This window comes from Heliangelus exortis, chromosome 2, assembly GCF_036169615.1.
Source record: "Heliangelus exortis chromosome 2, bHelExo1.hap1, whole genome shotgun sequence".
Taxonomy (NCBI): domain Eukaryota; kingdom Metazoa; phylum Chordata; class Aves; order Apodiformes; family Trochilidae; genus Heliangelus; species Heliangelus exortis.
The window spans coordinates 75,289,005-75,310,840 of NC_092423.1; the positions used below are offsets into that span (position 1 = coordinate 75,289,005).

General features: G+C 42.9%; 1 protein-coding gene across 2 annotated transcripts in view; it reads left to right on the forward strand.

Annotated features, from left to right (window-relative positions):
- The window catches only part of CDH18 (cadherin 18), a 234,778-nt gene that overhangs the window by 161,465 nt on the left and 51,477 nt on the right, over nucleotides 1-21,836 (forward strand). For both annotated transcript variants that reach the window (XM_071736638.1, XM_071736639.1), the window contains one exon: nucleotides 1,782-1,949. In XM_071736638.1, the coding sequence (XP_071592739.1) occupies nucleotides 1,782-1,949 (168 nt within the window). The remainder of the gene's footprint in view (nucleotides 1-1,781; nucleotides 1,950-21,836) is intronic.

A 21,836-nucleotide genomic window follows, 5' to 3' on the forward strand; every position in this document is an offset into this window, starting at 1 on the left:
ATGAAAATAGTTTTCTTTTTGGATAATTTCACTTATTTATGTGTGATTTGTGTACAGACTAGAATGAAAAAATGGCATTTCATATGTAAATAATAGCTAAATTATTCTACTGAAGAAAAGCAAGTAAACTAATTTAAAGTACAAGAAAAACAGTTTTCTGGAAATAGATTTTTCATTACCTGTGGGAACCAAGCCCTTTAAGAATCATGCTAGAAGTGCAAGGATCTCTTCTTAGGTTGGTGTTTGTTAATGGGTGTTATGTATATCTAGAATTTACCCAGGAAACTAAATCTGATCATGCTATGATATATTTTCTTACTAGTTATAAGAGCCGCTCAGTTTGAGTCCAAATTCAAGTTATGGTAAAAATTTTGTGTTCTGAAAATTTAATATTAATAAATTTAGCATATCACATCTTTGTTTATTTCTATGCAACTCGCTTCAATCTGTTAATATCTTTAATGTACTAGTGAGCTCAGAACTGGACCCAGCACTCCAGGTGTGACCTCAGCAGTAATGATCAGAGGAGAAGGATATCCTCCCTTGACCATTCTTTCCATAATGCAGCTTGGGATGTTGCTGACCCCTTTTCTGCCAGGGCACACTGCTGTCTCATTTTCAACTTGAGGACTTCCTAGATCCTTTTCTGAAAAGCTGTTTCGCAGCTAGTCTGTCCATAGCACATACTGGTTCCCTGGCACAGGACCTGAAGTTTTCCTTTACTGAACTCCGTGAGGTTTCTGTCAGCCTGTAATCAAATAAATTAGCAGGGACTAAATTACAGGCATTATCATAAATGGAAAATATCTCATAACTGTAAGCCCACAGAGTTGACTGTTCTTCCTTTGCTGTAATCGCTCCTCCTGCATCTCTGATTGACAACATACTGAAAACTTTCTGATGGTGATTAATAGAAGTAGAATTTTAGGATCACTCAGTTTTAGTTTTCTCTCTGTATTGTAGTAAAAACAAGAAAATAATAACAGCTTTCACTTGACACAGAGGTATTCTATAAGTCACACTTACAAATATTAAAGTATATGATGGACATGTATAAAATAGGAACGTATAATTTTGTATAGTTTTTTTGAGATTTGTCAAATGAGAAAGCTTAACTTTGGGGTAATCTTAAGAGGGATGTCATATTTAATTCAGAAATTAACTTTTCTTTAAAAGGAATTGATTTCTTCTGCAGTGGGGTAAGAGTTTCCATTTATTCCATTTCTATTAAGTTAATATTTAAACACATATATTTAAACATATATTATATATTTTTATTAACATATATTTAAACATATATTAAACATATATTTAAATATTTAAACATATATTAAATATAAATATTTAATATTTAAGTTAATATTCCATTTCTATTAAGTTAATATTTTATAACACATGAGAAATCACACGAGTTTAAGCAGCTATAATATATGTGAGGTCACTGGAGTTTTGGCAATGTACATTTTGGTTAGGAAGGCTATGTAAGTTGAATACATTATTTATTATCTTAGTAGTTGCTTAATATATATATTTTCTTCGTATTCTCAAGTGAGTTGATCATCTAGCAGCATCTGGCATTCTTATTTTTATACATATTTTATATGCAAAACCCAGAAATAGCTAAAGCCAGATTATTTTGATTGTAGAAAAGCTTTGTGTTTCCAGAAAATCTGCTAGTCCCCACCTTTTCTGAAAACAGTGGTTATGCTCAGCCTTTCCTCTTGCTAGAGCACACTAAACCTGACCTTTCTTTTTGTTTGTTTGTTTTCTTTTCATCACAGGAGTCATCAGGACTGCCTTGCACAACATGGACAGGGAAGCCAGAGAGCATTATTCCGTTGTCATTCAAGCCAAAGATATGGCTGGGCAGGTTGGAGGGCTGTCAGGGTCCACAACTGTAAATATCACACTCACTGATGTCAACGACAATCCACCCAGGTTTCCTCAGAGTATGTATAATTTCAGCATATAATTGGTTTGAGAATCGTGTTGATTTTCAGTGAAGTAAGAAAGTATTAATACTTAGATTTTTGGGAGAAGGCACAGAAGGATGTATTTGGATTCACCATTATTTTTCAGTTTTCCAGTATTTACAGATGAATCACAGAGTTGGCATAGCTGGACTATTGAAGCAGTGAAGATTTCTTTCAATTAAACACTCAGTAAGAGTAAGAGGGGTGACAAAAATACTTCTGTCATGTGGATTATTCTCCAGTCCATTTTGAATGCATATTGCAAGAACTATGGGATTCTGATCCCAGTAGTGAATGGTGTTGTTCCTTTGACAGACAATAACAAAAGGTAACACAGTAAAAGATCGAATCCAGCATGCCTTTGGCTGCTTCCATACACATCTATAATTTTTTTCGTTGTTTCTTTCTCTGTACCTGTGCAAACTTTTAAGATCACTTTTTACATTACAGATGGTCAAAACCTAAGCTGTTTCTCACTGTTGCTGAGCTATGGTGGAGTCTACTTTTATCTTAGTTTAAAAAATTGTTGATGTTGTTGTCATCTGAATGTTCTGACATACATTTATGAAAAGTATATGCTAGAATACTCTTAGAATATCTTAATATGACCACTAATTGGAAGTTCATTTCTATCCAACTCATTGATTGCACATTGATGTGACAGAGCAGCTGGATTCTTGCAGGAATTCTGAATTCAGTTGAAAATCTATTTAACAGTCTTGTGTAATATAACTGCATAATTAAACCTACTTTCCTTTGCAGATTGGCTCAAGGCCAATAAGAATATTCTAATTTGGACCTAGACATTGCATGAGCTGTTGTAGAACATAATGGGCTTTTTGCTATAGGTACGTCCACCAGGATAATCATTAAGCTGTTTGAATGAGAAGATTTATAAATAATAATAGAGATCACAAAGCTCTGGGGAAAGCTCCCTTGCAATACACATGTAAAATATGGTGAAACAGTACAAAGGCTCATTAAAACTGTTGTAGAAATTATTAGGTTTTTTAATATGCCTTGCAAACACATGAAAAAGTTAAGCCTTTGGAACACAGCCTTAAGTAACGTATATTTGGTTTTACGTTACACAGAATTTTCATTGTGTCCATCGCTCCACTTAATACTTCCTAACTATTGAAAAGGTAAAAGTTAAGGCATATCTTTGAACAAATAAAACATCTAAAAAAGTTAGCATGGGAAAATTTGTCCTAAGTTTCCTGCAAACTCAAAAGCAAATGCGTTCCTATGTACCAGGTTTCAGGAACTGTCCTCTTTTCTTTTGAACAGAAGGTTTGGGATATTAAACTGACTGGCAGGCAGTAATGTATGTTGGCACATATATTTCTTTATTTGTATTTCTTTTTAAAAAATGGGGGAAAGATAATATGTCCAGGCTATATTTTATATGTTTGTATAGATTCTAATGGTTGCAGAAAAAATCATCGAATTTCAATTGCATTGAAAACCACAAAACATAATTTCACGTGGAATGAAATATCATTTAACAAAGCAAAGTTAAAAAAGTATTTTAACATTTAAAATTTTTGACAAAAAATAGTAATCCTAGAACTAGTCTTGTAATGTACAAACATTTTTCCTGACACAGGATTTGTACACCACAGTTATAACATTGGCTTTTTACTACTTTTCAACAAGTATATTTTAAACTATTTGCAGAAGAATAGTAGCTATATGTTATTAATAAAGACCAAAGTACAGATAATCTAAAATCAGGCCATCTTAGCCTATAGTTATGAACTATAAGAATAATGCACAAGTACTGCACGTTTTTCTTCTTTTTTGTATGCCATGATTTTCAGTTCAATTTCTCTTCAGTTTCCTTATTAGATGAAATGCTAATTGAGACTTACTGAGGCTTGTCACATTCAGAATTGAATTCAAGGGAAGTGCTAACCAAACTGCATGTATCAAGTATATAACCCTTGGGACAGGCTGAGCCTCACCTAAACCTCAGACTCTTCTTTGGTTAGTTTCTTTTTCTCCATTACCATACTTGGGAGTTTTGAATCGGACTCTAACTGTATGAGTACTTTAATTCAGAACATATTGGGAAGCACATCTGATGGATTTTTTTATTATTTGTTTTATTTAGAAATATGTTTTACGGTACATATTTAAAAGGTCTTATCTTTGCGTCTTTGATATATCAATGTTCATTAGGGATGCATGTGGAGTAAGGTATGCAAGGTATTTCCCCTTTAAAGAAACGCTTTAAAATCTATTTGAGACTTAGAAATAGACATTGCAAATAGCTGTGCTTAAGCAAATTTAATGTCCATTTTTTTTTTTTTTCCTTTACTCACTCTAAATATGGATGACTTTCTTTCAAATAAATTACTAACAGAAGTGCTACAGTAATCCAAAGTATCAAAAAGCCTTGAAGGAAGACTATCGAATGTTACTGAATGAATTTATCAGCCTGATGGCTGCTGTTCTGAAATAAGTGGTAATAGTACTCTCTGGAATAAGAAAAATAGCTGAAAAATTCTGCTTGCAAAACACAGTATTATGTCCCAGGAGAAGGCACAGGATTGTGAATCCAGAAGGAGAATAACCTGAAAGCTCAACTACATTTTGTGTATCAATTACTTCAGTGCATCTTGTACTGATTTATTTTTCACTCCTTTTTCTTCATTACCACAGATTTCCTTTCTTTAGAGTCCAGTTATAAGTGAACCACATATTTAATGTGAGATAGCAGACTTCTCTTCATGGGAAAATTTTTGCTGTTCATTAATCAGCATCTCACAGTTCTTATTAATTTTACCACTGCTGGATACACTTAGTTGGTGGTTGATAACCCTTGATAGTTGATATTTATAGATTTCAGTAATGATAGAAAATGTTCCACCTATTGATGACACTGTTATCAGACGAGTTATATCAAAATTTTCTGTACACTTTTATTTCCTTAATTCTCTCTGGTCTTCTTTAGGATGAATAGATTCTGGTTGCATCAAGATCATCATACTAGCAGATTCTTCCACTGACATGTTTTCTACATCAAGTGCTAGAGATTAGGCTCCGGACAGTGTGTAGGAGACCTTTAATTATTGTGTTTAGAGTTTAATTTCACAAGGAAATTATTTCCCAGATACCATTGTTTGTAGATTCTGGAGTTTGATGCCTGTAGCTCAGTTCTTTAGGGTAAATCAGAATTTAAATACAAGCAATGGCTTAAAACATTTGTGTAAAGCTTGATCGTTGAGTCTTGGTTGTTTTATGGCAGTGTATAGACATAATGTGAAATATATACAGAGCCATATTTAAATAGGAATGTTGTATGAAGACACTCCAGTTGGTTCTGTAAAAGTAAGTACACATTCCAGCATCAGACATTAACTCTGTTCTGTTCTACTAAGGTGTCTACTATTCTGCCTTGTTAATACAGCTCTGCAGCTAATTAAGTGCAGAGTTATCTGCAAAAAAAATTTATTTTCCAAAATGGTCCTTTTCGTATCCTCACATACTCCCCTATATTCCACATCCAGTTCCTATGATCCTCATAAGTACCAGAGAACTTCCTTTCACTCCTCACTGCCATGTACTGTTGGGTTGTCCCATCCTCTTATGATGAAGAGTCCGGAGCTATCCGCCTGCTGATTGACCACTTGGCTACTGCCAAATAAATGAGTTTATAATTTTCTCTGAATTTCTTTTAGCAGGTCTTTCCTTCTATTACACCAGTAATTGTTAAGAGGCTTGTAGAATCATAATACCTTTGAGGCCTCTGCCATTTTGTTAGATTTGACTGAAATTAGACAGGGTTAAAAGTTACCGAAGAGTATTGAATTAAAATGATTACAGGAGTTTTGTGTCCTCAGGAAACTCAGATTAAAACAAAACAAAAGAAAACAAAACAACAACAGCAAAAAAAAAAAACCTTGACAAATTACTCGGCTTAAGCTTGCTGACATCTGGTCAACTGCACCTTTGTAAATTAGATATGTTCATACCTAGTAATCTAGTTTTCTGTTCATTGTGTCATTTATGTGATGATGAGTCCTATAATTATCCAGTGTTCAGGGGGTATTAGGAAGCTTTTAATTCCAGAAATTGTTCTACATTTGAATGTTGCTTATTTAATAAGATTTTTTTTTCATTATAATTACAGGAATACCTTTTTCATCTTTCACATTACAACTATTACTACCTTTGTCACTATTTCCAATAGCTACCAACTATAAAAAACTAAAGGTAAGATGTATTGCAATTGAATAATCCCAAGTAAAAGTTATTGCTGACAAGATCATAGAATCATAGAATCATAGAATCCTAGGGGTTGGAAGGGACCTCGAAAGATCATCTAGTCCAACCCCCCCTGCCAGAGCAGGGCCCCCTAGAGTACATCGCCTAGGAACGTGTCCAGGCGGGTTTTGAATGTCTCCAGTGAAGGAGACTCCACAACCCCCCTGGGCAGCCTGTTCCAGGGCTCTGTCACCCTTACAGTAAAAAAATTCTTTCTGATATTCAACTTGAACCTCCTATGCTCCAACTTACACCCATTACCCCTTGTCCTATCACTGGTCACCATAGAGAAAAGCCTAGCTCCATCTCCCTGACACTCACCCCTTACATATTTGAAAACATTGATGAGGTCACCCCTCAGTCTCCTTTTCTCCAAACTAAAGAGACCCAGCTCCCTCAGCCTTTCCTCATAAGGGAGATGCTCCACTCCCTTAATCATCTTAGTAGCTCTGCGCTGGACTCTTTCAAGCACTTCCCTGTCCTTCTTGAACTGAGGGGCCCAGAACTGGACACAATACTCCAGGTGCGGCCTCACCAATGCAGAATAGAGGGGGAGGAGAACCTCTCTTGACCTACTAACCACACCCTTTCTAATGCACCCCAGGATGCCATTGGCCTTCTTGGCCACAAGGGCACATTGCTGGCTCATGGTCATCCTCTTGTCTACCAGGACCCCCAGGTCTCTTTCACCTACACTGCTCTCCAGCAGGTCAGCCCCCAACCTATACTGGGACATCGTGTTGTTCTTCCCCAAATGCAAAACTCTACACTTCCCCTTGTTGAATTTCATCTTGTTCCTCCCTGCCCAACTCTCCAGCCTGTCTAAGTCTCTCTGAATGGCAGCACAGCCTTCTGGTGTGTCAGCCACTCCTCCCAGCTTAGTGTCATCAGCAAACTTGCTGAGGGTACATTCTATACCCTCATCCAAGTCGTTGATGAATATATTGAACAACACCGGTCCCAGTACCGACCCCTGAGGGACTCCACTAGTCACGCCCCTCCAACCAGATTCTGCCCCATTGACTACAACTCTCTGACTCCTTCCTTTCAACCAGTTCCTGACCCACCTCACTACCTGATCACCAAACCCATACTTGATCAACTTATCTACAAGGATGCTGTGAGAGACGGTGTCAAATGCTTTACTGAAATCAAGATAAACCACATCTACCGCTCTTCCATCATCTATCCACCTAGTAATTTCCTCATAGAAGGCTATGAGGTTAGTCAAACATGATTTACCCTTGATAAAACCATGCTGACTGCTCTCGATGACTCCCATGTCCTTGATATGCCTGGAGATAGTGACAAGAACAAGTTGTTCCATCACCTTTCCAGGGATGGAGGTGAGGCTGACCGGTCTATAGTTACCCGGGTCCTCCTTCTTGCCCTTCTTGTAGACTGGAGTGACATTTGCTATCCTCCAGTCCTCAGGCACCTCTCCTGTTACCCATGACTTATTGAAGATGATGGAGAGTGGCCTAGCAATGACCTCCGCCAGCTCCCTCAGCACCCTTGGATGCATTCCATCTGGACCCATCGACTTATGGATGTCCAGATTACTCAGCTGATCCCTAACCCAATCCTCATCTACTATGTCAAACTCTTCATCTATCTTGACTACTTCTGGGGTTAAATGAATCTGGGGCTCATGCGGAAACCCTGCAGGAGTAAAGACAGAGGCAAAGAAGGCGTTCAGCACCTCTGCCTTCTTTATATCCTCTGTCACCAGGGCTCCCAGCTCATTCCTTAGTGGGCCAATATTGCCTCTAGTGTTAGTTTTGCTGGCTATGTATTTGAAAAAGCCCTTTCTATTATCCTTAACCCGACTTGCAAGGTTAAGTTCCAAGGAGGCCTTAGCTTTCCTAATTGCCTCCCTACATCCTCTGACCACAGTCCTATATTCCTCCCAAGTGACCAGCCCCCCCTTCCATGATCTGTAGATTTTCCTTTTCCACTTAAGTTTTCCCAGCAGTTCCTTTTTTAACCATGCTGGTCTCCTAGCTCCCTTACTAGATTTCCTAACCATAGGGATGCTCTGATCCTGTGCTTGCAAATAGTGGTTCTTGAATATTGACCAGCTATCTTGAGCCCCTTTATCTTCTAACACCTTGTCCCATGGGATTTCTCTTAACAGTCGATTGAGGAGGCCAAAGTTTGCCCTGTGGAAGTCCAGGGTTCTGGTCCTACTGGGTATTCTGTTCCTTCCACACAGGATCCTGAACTCTACCATCTCATGATCACTGCAGCCAAGGCTGCCATTGACCGCCACTGCTTCAACAAGGCCCTCCTTGTTGGTTAGTACAAGATCCAGCAGCGCTCCTCTTCTAGTCGGCTTGTCCACCATTTGCATTAAGAAGTTATCATCAATGCACTGGAGGAACCTCCTAGACTGTGAAAAGCTGGCTGTGTGAGTCAACCAGCAGATATCGGGGTAGTTAAAATCTCCCATGAGGACTAGGGACTGAAGTTGTGAGGCTGCTTTCAGCTGCCTGTAGAAGGCCTCATCAACCTCCTCGCCTTGATCAGGAGGTCTGTAGTAGACCCCCACAACTGTATCGCCCACACCAGCCTGCCCCTTAATTCTTACCCACAGACTTTCAACTTGCCCCTCATCAGCCCCTGCACAAAACTCAACACATTCTAGTTGCTCTCTCACATAAAGAGCAACTCCACCACCTCTCTTCCCCGCCCTATCTTTCCGGAAAAGCACATAACCATCCATGGCCACATTCCAGTCATGTGACCTATCCCACCATGTCTCTGTTATTGCTACCAGATCATAACCCTTAGCCCGTACACTGACCTCTAACTCTTCTTGCTTATTCCCCATGCTGCGTGCATTAGCATACAGACATTTCAGGAAACAAACAGAGCACACTGGTGGGACTAAATCCTCCCTAGACCACCTGCCTTCGGGCCCCGGTTCGTCCTTCTTGTGTTTGTCCCTAACAGACCCAGTTTTCTCCCCTTCCCCCTTCACATCTAGTTTAAAGCTCTCTCAATGAGCCCTGCCAAGTCCTGCCCCAAAAGCCTCTTCCCCCTCTGGGACAGGTGCATCCCACCTGCCACCACCAGGCCAGGTGTCTCATATAGCATCCCGTGATCAAAAAAGCCAAAACCCTGTCTTTGGCACCAGTCCCTTAGCCACTCATTGACCTCTAAAATCTTCCTATATACCTCCCCACCTATTCTTACAGGAGGGATGGAGGCAAACACTACTTGCGCTCCAGACCCCCTAACTAGCCGTCCCAGGGCCCTGAAGTCCCTCTTCATTGCCCTTACACTTCTTGTGATGATTTCATCACTGCCAACCTGAAAAATCAGCAGTGGATAGTAATCAGAGGAACCCACAAGATTTGGCAGTTTCCTTTTAACATCTCTAATCCGAGCCCCAGGGAGGCAACAGACCTCCCTGTGGGATGGGTCTGGTCGACAGATGGGCCCTTCTGTCCCCCTCAGAAGGGAGTCACCCACCACAACTACTCTCCTTTCCTTCTTGATTGAGGAAGTCCTAAGGACACGGGGTGTCTGACGAGTCCTAGGTGGTTCACTAGGTACAGGAGACCTTCTGGACAGATCGTCCTCTTGTCTGTCTTCTTCCTGATTTTCTGAGTCCAGGGCCTCATATCTGTTTTCTACGGGCACCTGGGGGGATGGTGGGGGTTGGGATGGAATTCTTCTGCCTTTCCGGTGGGGGACCTGTTTCCATTCTCCCCCATCCACCTGGTCTGCATCGGCTGCCTGATGGGAGGAGGGGCAGGGCTTCACCATCTCCTCCTGGATTTCTTTTGCAGTCGAGAGGGTGTGACTCCACCAGTCAATTTCCCTTTCGCACTCCCTAATACTTCTCAGTCTCTCCACCTCCTCCTTAAGCTCTGCCACCATGCTCAGCAAATCACTGACCTGCTCGCATCTAACACAGACCCCATTTTCGCTGTCCTCTGGTGCTAACACAAGACTTAAACACTCTGCGCAGCCAGATACCTGAACAGCTGCGTCCATCTTTTTGTTCCTCTTAAGGGGCTCCATCTGTGTGGACACACTCTTCTTCTCAACAGCAACAGTTTTTGCTTTTTTTGAAACCATCTCTAGCCGTGCCTCTCCCGCTTACTCTGCCTGCGCGAACTGCCTCGCTAACTGCCGCTTCACCTTCCTGTTTGCCTGCTCCTGTTCGCCGCGCTCCGGGTCGCTGGCGCTCCTGGCAGACACTTTAAATCCCTCGTGGCCCGGCTGGGTGCCGCCCCCTTCTCAGCTGATTGGTCTCCGTAGAAACCCTTCAACAGAAAGGTTACACAGCACGCTGCCGGTAGCCGTTTGAATTCTCCGGTCGATTCAGCCGCTTTAAATCCCTCGTGGCCCGGCTGGGTGCCGCCCCCTTCTCAGCTGATTGGTCTCCGTAGAAACCCTTCAACAGAAAGGTTACACAGCACGCTGCCGGTAGCCGTTTGAATTCTCCGGTCGATTCAGCCGCTTTAAATCCCTCGTGGCCCGGCTGGGTGCCGCCCCCTTCTCAGCTGATTGGTCTCCGTAGAAACCCTTCAACAGAAAGGTTACACAGCACGCTGCCGGTAGCCGTTTGAATTCTCCGGTCGATTCAGCCGCTTTAAATCCCTCGTGGCCCGGCTGGGTGCCGCCCCCTTCTCAGCTGATTGGTCTCCGTAGAAACCCTTCAACAGAAAGGTTACACAGCACGCTGCCGGTAGCCGTTTGAATTCTCCGGTCGATTCAGCCGCTTTAAATCCCTCGTGGCCCGGCTGGGTGCCGCCCCCTTCTCAGCTGATTGGTCTCCGTAGAAACCCTTCAACAGAAAGGTTACACAGCACGCTGCCGGTAGCCGTTTGAATTCTCCGGTCGATTCAGCCGCTTTAAATCCCTCGTGGCCCGGCTGGGTGCCGCCCCCTTCTCAGCTGATTGGTCTCCGTAGAAACCCTTCAACAGAAAGGTTACACAGCACGCTGCCGGTAGCCGTTTGAATTCTCCGGTCGATTCAGCCGCTTTAAATCCCTCGTGGCCCGGCTGGGTGCCGCCCCCTTCTCAGCTGATTGGTCTCCGTAGAAACCCTTCAACAGAAAGGTTACACAGCACGCTGCCGGTAGCCGTTTGAATTCTCCGGTCGATTCAGCCGCTTTAAATCCCTCGTGGCCCGGCTGGGTGCCGCCCCCTTCTCAGCTGATTGGTCTCCGTAGAAACCCTTCAACAGAAAGGTTACACAGCACGCTGCCGGTAGCCGTTTGAATTCTCCGGTCGATTCAGCCGCTTTAAATCCCTCGTGGCCCGGCTGGGTGCCGCCCCCTTCTCAGCTGATTGGTCTCCGTAGAAACCCTTCAACAGAAAGGTTACACAGCACGCTGCCGGTAGCCGTTTGAATTCTCCGGTCGATTCAGCCGCTTTAAATCCCTCGTGGCCCGGCTGGGTGCCGCCCCCTTCTCAGCTGATTGGTCTCCGTAGAAACCCTTCAACAGAAAGGTTACACAGCACGCTGCCGGTAGCCGTTTGAATTCTCCGGTCGATTCAGCCGCTTTAAATCCCTCGTGGCCCGGCTGGGTGCCGCCCCCTTCTCAGCTGATTGGTCTCCGTAGAAACCCTTCAACAGAAAGGTTACACAGCACGCTGCCGGTAGCCGTTTGAATTCTCCGGTCGATTCAGCCGCTTTAAATCCCTCGTGGCCCGGCTGGGTGCCGCCCCCTTCTCAGCTGATTGGTCTCCGTAGAAACCCTTCAACAGAAAGGTTACACAGCACGCTGCCGGTAGCCGTTTGAATTCTCCGGTCGATTCAGCCGCTTTAAATCCCTCGTGGCCCGGCTGGGTGCCGCCCCCTTCTCAGCTGATTGGTCTCCGTAGAAACCCTTCAACAGAAAGGTTACACAGCACGCTGCCGGTAGCCGTTTGAATTCTCCGGTCGATTCAGCCGCTTTAAATCCCTCGTGGCCCGGCTGGGTGCCGCCCCCTTCTCAGCTGATTGGTCTCCGTAGAAACCCTTCAACAGAAAGGTTACACAGCACGCTGCCGGTAGCCGTTTGAATTCTCCGGTCGATTCAGCCGCTTTAAATCCCTCGTGGCCCGGCTGGGTGCCGCCCCCTTCTCAGCTGATTGGTCTCCGTAGAAACCCTTCAACAGAAAGGTTACACAGCACGCTGCCGGTAGCCGTTTGAATTCTCCGGTCGATTCAGCCGCTTTAAATCCCTCGTGGCCCGGCTGGGTGCCGCCCCCTTCTCAGCTGATTGGTCTCCGTAGAAACCCTTCAACAGAAAGGTTACACAGCACGCTGCTTAAGTCTTTTAGTAAGTCCTTAAATCAGGGTAGAGGGTCATGTAGGAAGTTGATTTAAAGCCAGATTTGCACAGAACCCTAATATTTCTGTTGAGGTGAAGGCCGTGCAGTGGAGCACATTGCACGGGGAGTTTTCTCTAACTGGGGGATCCACAGGGAGAGCCAAGATACCAGGAGCCCACAGCTCACACAGGACCAACTAACAAGCCCTGCACCAGGGTTGTTCCTGGACCAGGAACAACCAGGACCAAGTCCAGCTCCCTCACATGTAAAAAAAAAAACAGCAACAAGCTGGTGACAGGGAATGGCACATCAGAAAGAGCATGGCATGTCAGGAGAGAGATGGCACAGCAGTTGGCATGGCAGGACTCAAAGGATGGGCACTGGAGCTCTGCCAGCTTGACCAAGGAGCCTTGCTATCCATGCAGCAGAAAGCCATGGCATCCCTAAACTCTGCACCCACCAGGACTGATGCAACTTCCCATACAGAGTCCTGGTGGGAACACACAACCATGCAGGTGTCAGGCCACAGTTTCCGCCCTGCGCTCACACCTAGACAGGGTGGCAGCAGTGAGCACATCTGTGGGAGGTGTGTGAGATAGAGGAACTCCTCTGTTAGGGACTGAGCTCCAGCAGGAGCTGAATAGGTTGAGGAGTATCAGCTGCAAGAGAGAGATAGATAATTGGAATCATACCCTGCCTTCCCTGAAAAAAGCCCATAGGCAAACAATACACATGATAAGAAGGATTTGGTGTCCTCTCTCTGCCTTTCTGGACACAATGTCTTAAATTACAGGGAGAAATGGTGACAAGGTCCAGCCCAACACAGCAGGCATGTCTCCTCTGTGACTACCCCAGCTTCCCGGGTACCTCGGCAAAACAGTTACAAGACTCTGCAAGTGGCATTGAACAATAAAGAGGATAAGGGTTCATCCAGCCTGGAGGTGTCTCTGAGGTTAAATTGGCCTACAATCTTCATCAAAATTGTCTCCATAAAGAAAAAAATTCAGGTCATGGTCATAAGGGACTCCCTCCTAACATGAACACAAGGCCCAATATGTGCACCACACCTTCTTCTTAGGAACCCTAATGCTGCACCCCTGGGGCTCATATTAAAGATGTGAAAAGAAATCTTCCAGTCCTGGTACAGCCCTCAAATTATTATCCATTATTGATTTTTCAGGTAGATAACAATGAAGTTACTACAAGTCCAAGGGCAATCAGGAGAGACTTGAGGGTTTTGGGATGACTGGTTGAGGGATAGGTAGAAAAACTGATTTTCTTCTCTATCTCTCCAGTAGCAGGGAACAATGAGGGAAGGAACATGAAGAGTCAGCAGATCAATACCTGGCTCTGAACCTGGGGTCACTGTCAGGATTTGGGTTTTTTTGAGAATGGATTATTTTACATAGCATTAGACCTGCTGTCAATGGATGGGGTACTCCTTTCTCAAAGGAGGAGGGGGATTTTAGCACAGGAGTTAACAGGGCACATTGATAGAGCTTCAGCTTATATTTAAAGAAGGAAAGGGGTAAAACCAGGCACACTAGAGATAAGGCTGAAAGTAGCACACCAGTGTTCATGGGATGGTATGCTAGTAGGGTCCTTCAGTCTGCTGTCTCAGTGGAGGTAAGGAGATGCATAGTGATGCAGCAGCAGGGAGACAAGGCTTACTGGTGGGTTAGAAACTATGGAAGTGCCTGAAAATGGTCACAATGAAATTAGGGCTTCTCTCCCAAAAACATAGCGGGATCAATAGCTCAAATGAACTATATCTACACCAATGCACACAGCATAGGTAACAAACAGGAGGGGCTGGAAGTCATTGTGCAGCAGGAAATCTATAGTTGCCATCACAGAAACATGGTGGGATGAATCGCATAGATGGAGTGCTGCAACAGATGGCTACAAACTCCTCAGAAGAAATAGGCAAGGAAGTGGTTGTTATAGTGGCCCTGTATGCTAAGGAGTGTTTTGATTGCCTGGAGCTTAATGAGGGTGACAATAAGGTTGAGTGTTTATGAGTAAGAGCCAGGAGGGAAGGCAAATCAGGCAGGTGTTATGGTAGCAACCTGTAGCAGACCGCTTGACTAGGTTGGAAAGATAGACAAAGTACTCTATAAGCAGCTGGGAGAAGTCTTCATAATCACTAGCCCTGGTTCTCATGGAGGATTTAATGACAAAACTTGTGAGTGATGTGATGGCGAGAGACTGTAGGCGGCAGGTGCCCGCCCCGCCTGTGCCAGCTGGGACTGGCCCTGAGGCGCATGCCCGGGTTAGGTAGGGTGTGGCTTCCGGAGAGGATTCCAGAGCCGGACGGATCAAAGTTAGCTCCCTGATACTAGCCGAACCGACACCAGCTCGACTGACTCTGTTCACGAACCGAGCTCGCACCCACGGCGAGACTCATTCCACGCAACATCTGGTGGAGAATGCGGGCAACAATTTCGGCCTAAACCGTCTCCCCGAGCGTTTCGTCCGAAAGTGACCCTTCTCCACAGACCGTCCGATACCCCGAAAAATTCGGGTAAGAGAAACTTTTTTCTTCTCTTCGACACCGTCATCAGTAAATCCGACGATGGGCTCCTATGTAAGCAAACCTACCGGCACCGCCGTTGCCGATCAGATTACAACCCAGGTGGAAATGCAGGAAAACCTCCGCTACCCGAGTCCCGAAACGGCCTGGGACCTGTGGGGGGAGGTGTACAACCTGCTGGCAAGTTTCCACTATAAGGAGACCAACGGTGACATTATTGGTGCGGACAACACCTGGCGAACCGTTTGCAATCTATTAGCTTGCTTGAAAGCCGAAGTAGAAGTGGCAATTGTCACCGCCGAGGCCCCATTACGAAAGACCGAGGTATTTCCCCTGAAGGAAATGCCCACAGTAACCACCTCGGCACCCCCCTTCGAGGGGGAGGAGCCCGGGAGGGTGCCGAGTGTAGCTCCGTCGGCGCTGCCCTCCGAGGGGGGGGAGCCCGGGACAGCGCCGAGCGCAGCCCCGTCGGCGCCATCCCCGGAGGAAGGAAAAAACGAACAAGTGTATCTGGGGCTGACCACGGGCAAGCCTGCCATAAAGGGCATGTCCGGGAAGCCCCACCAAACCGTGACCGAACTCCTATCGGATATCGGCCCGGAAGTCAAAACACCGGAAAATGATGGGGCGGAAACCGCGGCTGGCGGCACCCCCGGCTGCCGCGGAGAGCTACCCCCGGCGCCGCCCCCGGCCCCACGGAAGGCTGCAAAGATAAAAGCAGCCCCTAAACTAAAGTGGCTGTACGAGGGATTCCTTAACCCCAAGCTCTTTATGTTTCTACTCCTGCTCCTTGTCTCTGGTCCTCCTGCCATACACTGCTGGGAAAAGCCCAGCTCCATCATCCTGTTGATCACCCCCAGGAGCCTGCAGGCTTTGCAGATGATGCTTTTAACCCTCAGCTTCTGTGGCTTCGTCGTCTTCACCAACCTCTCCCGGCAGACCAGCACCACCGGCTTTGAACAACGAGGCACCTCGCAACTAAAATCTTTGCGTATTTGTCATTTTTTTCCCCGATAAAGACCTAAAAAAAAAAAAAAAAAAGGGGGAAATGTAGGCGGCAGGTGCCCGCCCCGCCTGTGCCAGCTGGGACTGGCCCTGAGGCGCATGCCTGGGTTAGGTAGGGTGTGGCTTCCGGAGAGGATTCCAAAGAGCCGGACGGATCAAAGTTAGCTCCCTGATACTAGCCGAACCGACACCAGCTCGACTGACTCTGTTCACGAACCGAGCTCGCACCCACGGCGAGACTCATTCCACGCAACAAGAGACCATCTTGGGGAATGCAGTTATGAAATTATTCAGCCCTGGCATACTCCTTACCAGCTACCAAAACCAGCTCACTACATAGAAGAAAGACAGTGCTAGAGTGTGTTCAAAAAAGGGCAAAGAATGTGGTGACAGGTCTGGAGCACAATTTTTATGAGGGATGTCTAATGGAACTGGGATTGTTCATCCTGGAGAAAAGGAGGCTGAGAGGACACCTGTCCACTCTCTACAACTACATGAAAGGACGTATTAACTACTTTGGTGCTGATCTCTTCTCCCAAGTTAAATGCAATAGGATGGGAGGAAATGAATTATGCCCCAGGGAGGCTTAGATTGGACATTAGTAATTTTTTTTTTTTTTTCTGAAAGGGTTGTCAGGCATTGGAACCAGCTGCACAGGGAGATGGATGAGTCACCATCCCTAGGGGGGTTTAAAAAACACGTAAATGTGGCACTTAGGCACATGGCTTAGTGGTGGCCTTGAAAGTTTGGCTGGACTTGTTGATATTAAAGGTCTTTTCCTACCAAAAATGTTCTATGATTTTATTTCTATTCTTCAAAATAATTATTTATGCATATAGCTTTATACCCTTTCCTTAGGAGTGAAGTTGCCATCCTGGAAATCATCTGTTATCTCATTTTTCTCATTCCTGTGTTTCACAGACAAGTTTTTTGTACTGCTGTATTTGCTGTTTGTTTCTGCAGATGGTTCACAATTCAGGATATGCTTTTCTAGAATTATAGTGTATATATGACCACAATTTTTTTTATATATGTGTTCCAGGCTGTCTAAAGGAGGATAGATTGTAGTCATATAATTTGATTATTTTTTCCATCTTTCAGATTTAGGGAGGATCATTCTTCCTTCTTACTGGTTAGACAAAGTTGGTTTCAAAAACAGCTCTTTGTATAAATAGTAGACAGGATAAGCCTGCTGTCCATGATCAATGTACTGAAAGGCAATTGTTAATTTGTCATTAAAAGGTAACATATTTGCACAGGCCAGGGCAAATGCCAGGAAATTTAATATTTCTAGGTGATAAGGAAAAACAGCAGCTTGCATTCATTTTATGTCCAAAGCAGGTACTACTTAAAAAATAAATGTAGCTTTTTAGTACTGCTATGATACTGAGTCAGCATAATGAAATTTAAAGGGTTAAGGTTTCTCAGCGGAAAATGTAAGGGTTGTTCAAAGCTGAGTCTTTTTGCTGCATTCTTAAAATATGTCTGGTTAATACTGAGAGTTTTCTACAAAACTGAATTATTGTCCAGTATAGTATTCTCTGCTAACTTGAGATACAGAGATTAATCCAGAATATATTATTAGGAAATCTTTAAAAAAAAAAAAGGGGGAAATTTAAGTTAAAAAGAATTAGAAATAATTACTTGTAACTTAGAAAATTTAAATGTTACTGATGATCAGATTTCTAAAATAATGTCTACATAAATCAGGTTCTACTTACTTGTCTAAAGAAAGAAAGGTAGCAAGGTTTTCTTTTGTTGAGCGTTTAAGGTTGCTCAAAAAATCTGAAAAATCTATTTCATGGTTTGTATATTTTTTAGAAGCTGTATTCTTAATTAAAGAAATAGGCTGTTAAAATTGGCTATAGTAAACATTCACATAATAATCACACGGCATGATTCTGGTCATAATGAGTATTTTGTTTCTCTCATATTTGTAGAAGTGTCAAGTAATTCTGTTTATGAATTGTGTACTCAGGTTCCAAAATGAATGACTAGGGAGTTACATTTCCTTTATGAGTGCTGTTGGTGCTTAATATACTTATTTTCTGTCTCTATAGAGAATAATCACAAGTAAATTTCCAAGGCTCTTGACATTAATTGTTCTTTGCTCCGAAATAGCTAGAGTGCCACATCAGGAACTGCACATGGGGCAGGCAAATGTGAGCTAGCAATCTTCTATTTCTGTCAATTTTCAGAACATGAGTTTCCTTCTTACTGTGACAGCCAGGAGCCCACATAAAGGGCAAAACCACTATTACGGGCTTGTATTACATAGTGAAGGTTTGTGACTTGAATATGTCAGGCAAAGAGACAACGGCTGTTAGTCTTAAAATTAAGAGAAGCATGGTGCTTTTTTGAGTCTCCAGCAGTATTTAGAATCATCTACCCATCAAGGCTGCTAAATAAGGACAACTGGCTGTTTAAAAAAAAGCTATCAGCAATCATGTCCTGAGGAAATAGACTGTTAAAAAGGACAAGCATCTGTGATATGAGTGATTTCTTAAGTTTTCTCTTATGTTGTATCTTCCTAAGACACTAGAATCAATCATTAATCTATGATGTACTTAAAGAGATGGACTTGTGAAAGATGATACATTACTTAAAAGATTATGATGATTACTAAGTATCTAAGAGAATTAAGATACAAGAAATACAGTACATGCGTTTTTGAGTACATGCTTCTGTAGACTGGGCAAATATTGTACAAAGTGATTTGTTTAATTTTGTTCTTTTTCTGTTTGTGAGAAGATTGATGTGTTCTCATATTTGAAGTTAAAGCTGCCAAAGTCTTTCACTTGTCATTGAAATCTGACATAAGTTGTTTAACAATATTTGATCCAATAGGAAGTCATAATACCCTGTTTCCTGAGAGCGATGTGTGATTCCTAGAATCAAGATTTTCTACTGTAAAAATTAAGGTAGTTAAATGTAATACTTTCCAAGTATTTAAATATCTGATTTAAAACCTCTCCTTTGACAAGAGTTCACTACAGTAAAACTTGATCACAGACTTGTTCAAAGAATGAAATACAAAGGGAAGCTGGGAGGGGTGAAAATACATTTATGTCAAAGTCTGACTTAATATTTATAGAAAATATGTGTTCAGTATTCCGAGCTTTAATGCCAGGTATACACATCAACTTTACTTCTGACAGTAGAAAGGTGTCTATTTAATTTCACTTAATTGCTTGTTGTCTATGAAGGTTTATATATGAGGTAGATTATTCATTACATATATCATACATATCAGAGTAATTCTGAAATCCTCTGGATAGAAAAAAAATTCCATATGAAATCTGAATGAGACAGTAAGGGGGTTGCCAGTTAGGGAGTTTGTTTTGGTTTTTTTGTTTAGTTAGTGGAGAGTTGGGAGCAGGACCACTCAATTTTAAGGATTGTTCATCAGAACTGTCTTCTATGAAGCTAAGCCCCAATGGGACCACAATCCAAGCTGTTCTAATTCCAGGGAAAATCAAACAAATGAACAACAAATGCAAACACAGTCCAAATGGAGTGATTCCCTTTTATAGGTGTTGGTATTGTTCTCTGCTGACTTAATGTGCCTGATGTGGCTGTGGTCCCCCCTGGACCTACTAGGCATAGTATATCCTCAACATAGCACAGCTCTAGAGACTGCTACGGATCACACCTAAGCATTAAGTTCCTCATTACTGATGATTATAGAGTGTATATGCTATTTTTCCTGCATCATTTGCATAGAAAATGTGTAGTGGTTATTGAATACCTACAGGAAAATACTGAATCTGAAAATCCAGTAAGTCAAGTTTACTTTCTGTTTTCTCTTTAACCCATAAGTGGGTATAAACTTCACACTTTTTACAAGAAGTCAGGATACTTTTCATCTCTGAGAGTCAGTCATAGAACACAAATGAAGCTGATCACTGATGATAAGATTAATCAGAAACATAACTCTCTTTTTGCACTGTGGTGTAAAAACCAGAGGCATGGTGATGCACAAGTCTCTTTCAGCACAAAGAGCCTATTACATCTAAGAAGAATGTGTTTTTTTTAAATTGACTCAAGAGTGTTATGTTCTCCAAAGTTGCAAGGCAAGCGATATGTCTGAATTTTGAAGACTTGTTCAGTGTCCTATTTCAAATAAGATATAACCTCACACTTCAAATATTTTTAGAAAGTCCAAAAGAATTGTTTGCTTGGCAGGGAAAAAGAATAAGCCAAACATACATCTTAAAAAATTCTTCCCTAGTTTAGCTGCATGGAAGAGAATTTGTCATCAAAAGGAATATTCAGAACAAAGACAGTAGACACAAAATTGACTGAGCTTCTGCAGTCATAAAATTTACTGTGTTCATAATGGTGATGGATTAGAATTTATTTCATTACATTAAAAATAAATATAGTGTAGAAAGATGTAGCAGGCGTCCAAGAAGTACTGTGAGAAATTTGTAGGCAGCAGGTGCCAGGACTTGCCGGGTGATGGGCCCGGACGGTGCTCGCCCCGCCTGTGCCCAGTTGGGGCTGACCCAGGTGCGCATGCCCGGGATCGGCAGGGTGTGGTTTCCGGAGCAGGTTACAGAGCCAGGCGGACCGAAGTTAGCTCCTGATACTAACCCGAACCAGCACTAGCTCGATTGACTCTGTTCGCGAACCGAGCTCGCGCCCACGGCGAGATTCGTCTCACGCAACAGAAATTGACTTGGAAAATCTTCTATCTTGAACAAGAAATCCAGAATAATCTATTACGTGTTGTTAAAACAAATGGCACTGTGAATGAACAGTAATTTTATAGTAGAAAGTCAGCAAGCAAGATTGAGCACAGTCCACAGTCGGGGCTGCGCTTCAGTTTTATCAAAGATAGCTGGCACTACGATATGAGATGTCACTTCCTATAAACCAGGGACACAGTCCCACACACGTGAGACTTCAAGAAAGTCATCTGACCCCAGAAGCTCATCTGCCCCTGACTGCTGCTTCAGTCATATTGAGTTAGATCAAGTTGCTAAGGGTCTTGTCTAGTCAAGTTTTGAAGTCATTCTCAGGTTCTTTTCTTCAAAGCTGCTTTATTGGTGGTTGGCCCCAAGTGTGTACTGATGAATGGCTTTATTCCTTCATCTGTGCTGTTACTGAATGTTGTGACATTCCTGTCAGCCCATTTCTAGACTGTCCAGAAGATGCTTTGAACAGCAGCTCTGCCTTCTATCATAGCAGGTTTTCCCAAGTTGGTATTGTCCACATTCATGCAACCTACATGAAATAGTATTGGCTGGTGGTTTTGATTCCTGAACAATTACTGTTACTTGGCTGCCAGATGAATTTTGTGCTGATGATATCAGACTTTGAGCCTGGCTCAGTATTCTTTTGTTGTTCATAGCTTTTGAATTTGACTCACAGCTGAATATTCAGCTAGTTGTAGGCTCAAGAAAAATTCTCCACCTAGGACTTAGATATACCTTTAGGATGTGGTGGTATTTTATACTAAGGCAATCAGTTGCCACATTTATCAATTTGCTAGTAGGAAGAGGCATAAATCCATGAGCTGTGCTGTATGAATGAATGCATCTGTTGTTTAATCACCAAACAATATTTATGCTCATATTACTAAAACTATACCTTGGGTAAACAACAAGCAGGCCTTCTCTGTTAGTGTAGTATTATGCATCTTCTCTCTTCCCTTGTTAAATAAGGTAATTCCTACTATGCAAGAGGACATTGCAACCTAGACAAGTCAGTAAAAATTATCTACAAAATAGATCGATGAACAAAATACACTTAATAACATTCTTGCTGAGTTG